This window comes from Lineus longissimus, chromosome 13, assembly GCF_910592395.1.
Source record: "Lineus longissimus chromosome 13, tnLinLong1.2, whole genome shotgun sequence".
In the NCBI taxonomy this organism is placed as follows: Eukaryota; Metazoa; Nemertea; class Pilidiophora; order Heteronemertea; family Lineidae; genus Lineus; species Lineus longissimus.
The window spans coordinates 11,406,317-11,416,426 of record NC_088320.1 but is presented as its reverse complement, the minus strand read 5'-3'; the positions used below and the strand labels follow the sequence as shown (position 1 = coordinate 11,416,426).

The window sequence follows — 10,110 nt, the reverse complement described above, 5'->3', positions numbered from 1 at the left end:
TAGGACTTGAATTCATCATCTTCTCATTGACATTGTTACTTTTGTACTCCATTTGTACATCATTGTTGATCACGTTATTGTTAATTTATTTCATCTGTCAATTTGTACAAATATTCGAAGTTGATCACATTATCTAACATGTTTAATCATGGCGCTTAGGTATTCATGTCCATGGTTTAATAAAGCATTGTTTCTGTTGAGAAAAAGTTTTTGTCTTTTCACATCACAATCAGTCATCACAGGAAATTTGTAAAATGGTTGTGGAGTGCACAAATACTAATGGTGCACTTAGCAGCAAAAAGGGGACCTCCTTTTGCTGCATATCTATTTTCCTTGTGTTGGTCCATTCGCCATTTCAGCTCTGTGGCTCCAATGCTTCTTTCGACAATCTGCCTCAGCCTGGTGCAATGGCCATTGAATGCTTGCTGCTCGCGAGTAAGATTCCTTCCGGTGAACGTAGTTGTGACTCGTGGATGGAGATTGCGATACGCTGGATCACCAAGGACAACCACATCATCTGGTAACCCATCAAGATAATCCATGAATTCCTGAGACCATTCAATGGCGGTCTTATCATGGGTGGCACCAGACAGACCCGATACAACATGTCGGACAATTCCTCGTTTATCTACAACGTACTGGACATTAATAGAGTCACAGGCCTTGCCAGCTCGTCCACAATAATAGGCATCCCCCGCATGCGCTGGGCGCTGAATCCTTACGATAAGTCCATCGATGTACAGGATCACACGGGTAACTCTCCCTCCTATGTTAGTTAATGGTGATGATAGATCTTGGTATTCCTCTGGCTGTGGAAGTTTAATGTAATTTGGAGCTCTGTCCATCATGAAGTCGCTTACTTCATGTAAATAATCGGATGCAGTTGATGTTGCAACCCCATACGTGTAGGCAACTTGACGGTAGTAACCTCCTGAAACAAAGATAAAAATCCCATAATACTGTGACAACTGTACAAATGTAATTCTAGTACCATGCAGAGACCTGAGGAGTGCACTGCTCAGTTCCATGCTTTTGAGAAGGATTTGCTTTTTTCCCTCCAGACTGAAGGTTGAATGCGAAATTATGAAAATACCCAAGGTTCAGAACTTAACTTCTCTTTACTTATTTTTTTAAACATCCATGGGCAAAGGTGAGGGGGCTAAAACCCACCAGCCCCCCCCCCTCCAGCTGCTACGCCCCTGCCCTATGGATAAATTGGATTTACATGTATATACCTGAAGCAAGATATGCCAGAAAAATCTCAATCCTTCTCTCTGATGCAGGTCTCGAAGCTCGAGGCTTGCCTTGTGATCTGTGCTCATGAAATTCATTCACAAGTTCTCCAATCTGCTGAGCATTAAGTCTGATATGCTTGTCGGGTGACTCTGAGGACATTGCTGGTCGTCGAACGAAATTTGGTCGTCTTCTTTCTCCATCATCATTCCCATCAGCGTTCAAAATACCAGCAACTACTTCTTGAAATGGCACGAACAACATGATTTTTTTCCCTTCTTAACACCAACACTAACTTTGAAATCCACTCGGTGTTAATGCCTAAGGTGTTAGTTTTATTGGTAATACAAAATGCACTACAAAACCTCCAAATATAACACCGAGCTGGGATTAAGATCAGACCTTGGTGTTCCAATTGGTTTCAGTGTGAAACTAAAACCTAATTTGAAATAAGATAATGCTAAATCTGAGTGTCAAAACTAACACCAGAACTGATTTCATTTCTGGTGTTGAGGAGAGTTTTAGTTTTAGCCCCGGTGTTAGTTTTTGACACTAAAACCGTCCCTTAGTTTTAAGCTAAAACCGGACATAATGCTAAAACCAACAAACACCGACTTTGAAATAGGATGAAACTAAAACCCACTTCATTTCAATGCTGGTTTAATCAAGGGTTTTAGTGTTCCATTTAGTTTTAAAATTAAATCTAAAAACTGACTTTGAAATCACCCAATGTACTGGCTCTGTTTGGAGGAAAATCTTCCATTTCTAGTAGAACTTCGGTGGCTTAACACTCATCTCTCATAATAAATTGCAGAAAAATGGTTGCTTACTGATAGTATATAAGGTCTTGCTATAATACCCACTCGATTTTGCTAACTGAAAGTGAGACCCTCAAAATAGGCAAGAAACGATGTATCAAAAGCATAAACACGTTAGAGTGGCATTATTCAAACTTATGGAATATAAAAATAAATTGGCCAAGTTTACCCGTATATTCCATCATATAATCTATGATGGCCCATCATAGATTCTATAACGGATTCTACCAACTATCCTCTGATGGCCCATGGACGTTCCATCCACGAGGGCAATCCATGAATAACCGATGGAGACTCTCCATCAACTATCCATGGATGGCCCATGGACGGAAAGTTCATGATTAATCCCCGTCAACTATCATGGATAGCTGATGGCCCATGAACGTTCCATCCATGGAGTCCATGGATGGAACAACGTTTAACAACAGTTACTGGTCTCCCATCAGCTATCCACTGACGGGCCATGGGTGGAACGTTCATGGGGCTTCCATGGATGGAACGTTCATGGGACTTCCGTGGTAGATTTTATGCTGTGAGTTCCATCATAGTTCCACTAGTGTCAGAGTGTATCATTTTTGCTCCCTCCTGATTGGATGAAATGTGATCACTTAAACATCCCTTATAAGTATACTTTGTCCTTATCCTGTGTATTTCATTACCACCTAAGACATACTTAGTGAATGGCATCGTTTCACAATTGATTTTATTTTGATTAATCAGTCTAGCCCGTTAAGTGCGTAGGGCGTTATATAACGTCCTGGACAACTGCCACTCACTGTGTGTAGGGCGTAATATAACGCCTAGGAGGTATTTTCCCCAACCTGTTCTTAGAACATAGTTCGTAGATAGATAGATAGATAGATAGAATTAGCATTTCTATAGCGCCCCATATCACTGTCGCAATGTTCTGTGGCGCTCCCCACCTAGTTTGAATCACACCCCGAAATAGTCTCGAAATAGAAATGTCTTTAGAGAACTTTTGAATGTGGCCAATGAGGTCTCTTGTCGCAGTGTGGCGTCCAAAGTGTTCCACATTTGGGGAGCAAGAATCTCGAATGCTCTCCCACCAAACGTTTTGAGTCTATATGTTGGCTGAGTTATAATATCCTGCGACCCTGATCTTAGTGGCCGGGTTGGCACGTAGGGAGTGATGAGGCTGCAAAGGTACCCGGGGGCTGTGCCATGTATCGCTCCGTAGACCAGGACCAACAACTTGTAAATCATTCTTTGCTCCACCGGCAGCCAGTGCAATTCCTTCAGGACAGGCGTGATGGACAGGCGTCACTTGGGGGAATCCCTTGGGAATTCCCCCACAATCGCAGCATGTGTATAACGGCTCTCCTGAGTGCGTAGGACGTTATATTACGTCTTGGAAACGTGGTCGAGGAAATCTTTGCCTGAACATTTGCAAGACGACACAACCTCGTTCTGACTAACAAAATCTCGTTCTGAGTAACTTCGTGTTCAGCTTTGAGTTTGACTATGCACGTGGACAATAATGGCATCGTCCAGCAAGCGCAAGCTCTCTGAAGAAGAGGTCTTGAACAGTATTCTGGAGTCGGAAGATGATTTGTTGTCTTACGTTGGTTCGGAATATGAAACTGACGATCGGGAATGAGGCGTATTTGATAAACGCCAGTGACTTAGACACTGAATCTGAGCCTGAGGGTGATGATCCTGGTGATCTTAGTGCCAGTAGTAGTGATAATAATGGGGCTGCTGGTGATGGGCCCGCGCCCCGCCATGTGGTGGCTCGTGCAAGAGGACCACGTGGTCGACCACGTGCAAGAGGACCACGTGTGCCAGATCGAGATTGGAGTCCACATGGACAAGCAAGGGCCAGGTTCCCTTTCACTAGCAATCCTGGCTTGAAGGTGAACATTGACGACCCAGAGGATCCTCTGGAGTTTTTTGAACTCTTTTTCAATGATGAGTTGATTGATCTGATCGTAACTCAGACCAATCTATTTGCCCAGCAGTTCATGAATGACAAGGGACTTGGACTGAAACGTCGCTCTCGGGCTAAACAATGGGAAGATACTACTGGTGATGAGATGAGGGTTTACTTAGGCTTGTATACAACCCCCTGGAGAAGAAGAAGGGCTGAGTATCAGCAGTATTTTTCGAAGAGGGCTTCCCTGGATACACCCTTCTTCCGTGATGTAATGGACTATGACCGGTTCGTCCTCTTGAACAAGTTTTTGCATTTCGCAGACAACACCAAAGCAGGAGACGATGATACCATTCCATGTAAGCTGTACAAATTGTGGCCAATACTCCAGCACTTGAAGAGAAGATTCTCAGAAGTTTATCAGCCAGAGAGGGACGTAGCTATCGACGAGTCCCTTATGCTGTGGAAGGGAAGACTGGGGTGGGAACAGTACATCCCTTCCAAACGTGCACGCTTTGGGATAAAGTCGTTCGAGATATGCAAGTCCAGCTCAGCCTACATCTTGGACTTCTTTGTTTACACAGGGGAGGGTACGGTGTATGATCCAGGGCTTGATGAGGACCTACCAATGCGTTCAAAAGTAATCCTGACACTTGGTCGGCAGTTCTTCAACAAAGGTTACTGTATCAATATGGACAACTTTTTTAGCTCACCTGGTCTTTATGATGAACTTTGTGCAAGAAGCACTGATGCTGTTGGAACCATCAGGCCTAACCACAAAAAGGTCTACCCAAAGACTTTCTGAAGCAGAAACTTCGTAAGGTAGAGATCAAAGCTGTGTATAGTGAGAAGCTGATGCTTCTGAAGTGGAGAGACAAGAAGGACGTCCACATGCTCAGCACCATCCATGAGGCCAGAACCAGGCAAGTAGCAAGAGCAGATCCAAATAAGCCACCAGTAATGAAACCACAAGTGTGCTGCGATTACAATGATACCATGGGTGGTGTTGACCTGAGTGACGCCTTCTTTTCTGCCTACCCAGGTTCCCGGAAAAGGTTGAAAAAGTATTATATCAAGCAGTTCCGTCATATCCTGGATATGGCTGTACTGAATGCCCATATCTTGTTCAAGAAGATGGAAGGAACCAGTCCAAGACTAAGCTTCATTCTGTCACTGGTGGATAGGTTAGTTGGGAAGTACAAGGTACAACAGAGAGAGAAGAGGGTGGGGCGTCCGTCCCATAGTGACACTCCGTTGCGCCTCACTGAGCGTCACTTCCTTACCTGCATCCCCCAAACACCCAAGGAGGAGTACCCTCAAAGGAAATGTCATGTCTGCTTATCAAAAGGCACCAGGAGAGACACAAGTTACATGTGTAACAAGTGTGACAAGGCTTTGTGCATTACTCCATGCTTTGAAATTTGCCTAACCTCGCTAAGTTGTGCCGAGTTGTGCAGGACTGATATAGTTCCTCCCATCCCCCTGGATCATGTCTCTCACCCCCCAGTAAAATTTATTGCACAAAGAGATGTAGAAGAAAGTAGTATGTACACTATTCTGTCCCAAAAAGGAGACAAATTGTAAAATTGAATTATACTTTTCAACAATTCATCAAATTTTCAAAAATTCGTCAAAAATGTGTAAAAAGGGACTCAAAATACAATATATAAAAATAAATGTCACTATTTATTTCATTATTTCACACTTAGAACAAAGGAAGAACATATATTTGACATACAAAATGCAACAGAACATGTATAGGAGCAATAACAACAGTGCTATCCAATCAGGAATAAAAAGGTCCAAAAATGACGTTTTTTGTCAAATTAATTACACAATAGGGGGAAGTTAACGTTTTAAAAACTACACGCTTAACGGGCTAGAATTAGCTGCGAGAGTTGTACAGAAAGAACAAGAAATAAAATCTTTTTAACCCATATTTATTATATTAAACTTAATGTGCACTTTACACCATACTTTACAATAATGTTTTCATATTATTTACGATCATTTCATTTACACGTTAATTACAATTACAATTAAATTTACCTCTTTAATTACAATCACTTTATTTACATTTGAATTAAAATCTTATTTGCCCCTTATTTACAATCATTTTACTTCACAATTACTTACAATTAATCCCTTCTATACAATTAACCCCCATATTAACATGTTACAATCAACGGCTTCCCCACCCGCTTTACAATTATTTACAATTAATCCCTTCTGTTCAATTAACCCCCATAATTACATGTTACAATCAATGGCTTTCCCCACCCGCTTGTCGTCTATCTCCAACAGCTTGGCCAAGCTGTCGGGGCTATCCACAGCTAGGCACCTGTAATTTGTATAGCCACGCCAAAAGTCTTTCTCCTCTGGCTCTGCTGGGCCCTCATCTCGACGGAACAGCTTGACGCTGTAGGCAAATGAGCGCTGCAATGCAAATGGCGAGCGATTGATAAGAATGCAATATCACAGGGTATGGCTGTTTGTCTGGTCAAAATAAAGTAGTGATGAAGAGTCTAATTTTGGCCATCTCCATGTACATGAGGGGTGCACTTGCAATCTGCAGATACATGTTCGCTGCTAACTGAATACATGTAATGAAACATATATCGTAACTCCATGGCAGGTCCATGACAAGCACATATCAATCTAGATCAGATATGTTTATATCGGATAAGTTTAGATTTATGTTAATGGGCAGGGTGAATAATATCAAAACTCCAGCCCAACAACGCAGACAGCACTCATCAGACAATCCTATTCAACATCATCACGATGAGCAGTATATTGTCAGTTGAGTGGAAATGTTGATGTGCATGTGATTGTACCAGGTTACATAAGACTGGTCAAGCGACTTAAGCACTTAATAGTAATAATACACTGCTGCTAATAGGCTAATAGCGACCTATATGTAAGTTACCCTGGAACTCTAATAATTGATTCTCATAAGTTTTGGGGCCGTTAATTAATAACTTAAGATCGTTTAGTGAACACCCCGGGGTGAACACTCAATGTTAATCATGTGTATGTTCCATATTGTGTGAATTTCGTTTATTGATTTCGATTGCTATAGCTTGGCCGAAAGACAAGGTAACTGTATTCTGGATGGACCCAGGCGTATGCATACAAATTAGAGGAATTACCTTTCTCTTCAGGTCACTCCTGTACTGAGTAAACCTATGTTTCTTGTGACTGTAGCACGCCTGGATAATGTGCGGATCTGTAGAATCTAAGCCGTGCGTATTCAGCAGCGATGTTATTTCATCCTTGAAAGAGAAAGGACATGGTGAAAGGTGAATCATATTTAAAACACTAGTGACTAGTATTTAGAATGACTTCAGTCAATAGATAGTCTTGGATCACGCCTTCGGACACCGTGGCCGTGGTGGTAACAGAAAAATCATCATGGCCTTATCATTGCCATGTTTTACAAAGAGGGTTAAACGAGTTGTTATTCTGATTGGTTGTGATTGTTGTCCTTGATTATGAGGCCTACCACTGAACACCTAGCATGATTTGAAATGTTTGCATGGCGTGGGATCATCAGTTTATGGTTACTAACTACTGTAATTCAAAACTTGACTTACTGCTAGCAATTGGCTGTTGTCTGGCGTGCATACGTCAAAGGAAAATGACTTTTTTAGCCAACAGTCATATGGTTCCTGCAAATAGATATGTGAATGTAAGAGAATAAACGTAACCATTCATAAAGGCCTTAGTTGAAGTTGCACAAACTGCCACAATGATATGTATAGAGAATATGTCTATACCTGTCAGTCAAAGTCCATTATCACCCCTGCCGTTTTCCGGTGTAGAAGTTTAAAATGTCCTATAATTTGGATAGAATGTCCGGGGAACAAAGGTTTCTATTATGCGCTTCAGTCTCTGAGCTACAATAGACCCGGACACTTTTTCCAGGGGACTTTTTTTACTTCTTCACCAGCTACATAGATATCATTACCGTCTGCGCTAATGACCCTGATATTCATAATATCCCTAGTTTCTTAGATCATGAGATAAAATTACAATGTATTCAGATTAAGAATTCTTCTTCAATAGTTATTGAACCTCACCAATATAACTGACTCGGTTACTTTGAATGATTTTGATAACATCTTCTTCAGAGATGCGATATCTCTTGTCATGGCATCCATCCATTTTGTTATTGGCCGCCTTCTGGTGGTCAGAAGCCTTTCTTAAGTACGCCAACTCTTTGACTGAAGTGAAGCAGAGACAGCATGTATCAAATGTATAGAAACTTGGTTTAATTGCTTTATATGTTGGCCACGTTTAATAAACATGTTCGAGGACCTCACTACACATATATAAGTATATCTGAAGTGTGAGAAGAAAATGATAAAAGAAGAGTCGATTATCAGGGGCGGAGCGTGATGTCGCAGCAGGGGTGGGGGGGGGGGGGGTCGCCCGTTTCGCAAAATGCGAGCGCCGAAGGCGCAAAACCCTGCGAACGCGAGACCGAGCAATTCAAATAGAATTCTGCGATTATATACCATGGAGAGCGCGGGAACGATCCCATGTCGTCACCCGTATCCCGGATGTCGTACATTACTGATTTAGTCTCTGTCGCCCTACATAAATTAGGGTTGAGAGGAGTCTCTTATACCATGATTGATTTTAACTTGGCAGAGCCCCAGACATGCCAGAGTCCATGCAGTCAACCTCGTGGTTTTGCGAAATGGACAATGTTCCATTGATCTGATAGGACTGGTCTCCTGTCCACCCAGTGCATTTTCGAACTACTTTCATCGATGGAGAAGTGTCTCATTAGGGAGTTTCTTTTTTATTCATGTGCGGCCAAGCCCTAACCGTAGTTCCTAAAATCATTGATTTCTCGGTCCTTACAGTATGTCAGCGTTGATTCAGCAGTTGTTTTGGCAAAGACATGTTTTTTTGGAGTTTCTGAAACCTAGAGCGCTACTCAATAGGCGACTGACAAGAAACTACGCATTTATACTGTTGTTGCCGACGTATGTGTACGCTGAACTTGGGATGTGCGTCGCCCCGTGTTGAAATGCCGTCCAGTGCCAGTTGGTGCGTTTTTCGCTAATTTGTGCAAAATTCAACATGTCTCGAAAGTTCAATGGTTGACCCTCGATTTTTTTTTGATTTTTGCAACTGTCTTTCATGGGAGAATGGTCTCTGTAAGAATTATTCAGGAAGAAATGTATGATATTTGGGGTTTTTCGTGATTGTCCGGCCCAATTGGCAATATTGCCATTTGGGATGGTGAACAGAGCTAGGAGCAAATGCGACGCTTATGATTTATTTAAAGAAATAAAATGCCCGATTTAACATCCTGCAGAATCAGGGGCATCGGGCGTTTCCATTGATATACGACACAAATGGGTTGTCCTCATGCATTCACTTTGGAAACGCATTTTAAAATAGATGTTACGTCCTGTTAATGAACTCCCTAACGAGACCAAGAAACCAGGCTAGCATATTAGTCTATTTTCACGCCGTACATTATAGACATAGGTTTTAAGGCCTAATTTCTCGATATGGGCAGTTCTCGATTTCTTCGTTTCTCTGTTTATTAATACCCCTGATCCTTCCACACACTACTGTTCAGTGCCAAATCGTCAGAGCCAAATCAGATTGCTGGGTTAGGGGTTAGGGTTAGGTTTAGGTTTAGGGTTAGGATTAGAAAGTGTATATCATACATGCAATACACGTCTGACGATTTCGTAGGCGACGGACCTCCATCCACATGGCTTTCTGGACTTTGCGCAAAGAAAGCAACGCAACGCGACGAGCGCAACGGTCCCTAGATGTATTTTCCGATACACAGCCTGGTCATCATAGGATCAGGGTTACATGGGGAGTAATCAAGTACTAAGTAGGCCAAACGCAAGCTGAGGCGATCTAGCTAGCACACATAACTCTAGCACATGCCATGATCGGACATAGAACTCCAGTAGGCTACACATAGGCCTAAGTTTCATGGACTGGCCGCTGAGGCGACGGAATACTATTTTTAATCACTGGTGACTCACTGGCAGTTAAAGGGACAATTATCTTGTCACATGAGGTCAGTTTGGAATATGAGTTTGGCTAAGTTCATGGGGATCGATAGGTGGCGCCAGCATCTAACTGTCCATATATTGCTGCTATGGTCATAAATAGAGGGGCTATAAA

At 42.2% G+C, this 10,110-nt stretch overlaps 2 protein-coding genes across 2 annotated transcripts; one reads left to right on the top strand and one right to left on the bottom strand.

Annotated features, from left to right (window-relative positions):
• Window positions 1-236: 236 nt before the first annotated feature.
• LOC135497675 (uncharacterized) lies at window positions 237-1,395 on the bottom strand. Its single transcript, XM_064787507.1, has 2 exons — window positions 1,236-1,395; window positions 237-931 (listed from the first exon to the last, which is right to left on the bottom strand). Exons 1-2 carry the CDS (start codon window positions 1,393-1,395, stop codon window positions 237-239), a joined length of 855 nt encoding a protein of 284 aa, XP_064643577.1.
• Window positions 1,396-3,646: 2,251 nt separating this feature from the next.
• On the top strand, window positions 3,647-4,747 carry LOC135497674 (piggyBac transposable element-derived protein 4-like). The gene has a single exon (XM_064787506.1). It carries the CDS (start codon window positions 3,647-3,649, stop codon window positions 4,745-4,747), a length of 1,101 nt encoding a protein of 366 aa, XP_064643576.1.
• Window positions 4,748-10,110: the final 5,363 nt, after the last annotated feature.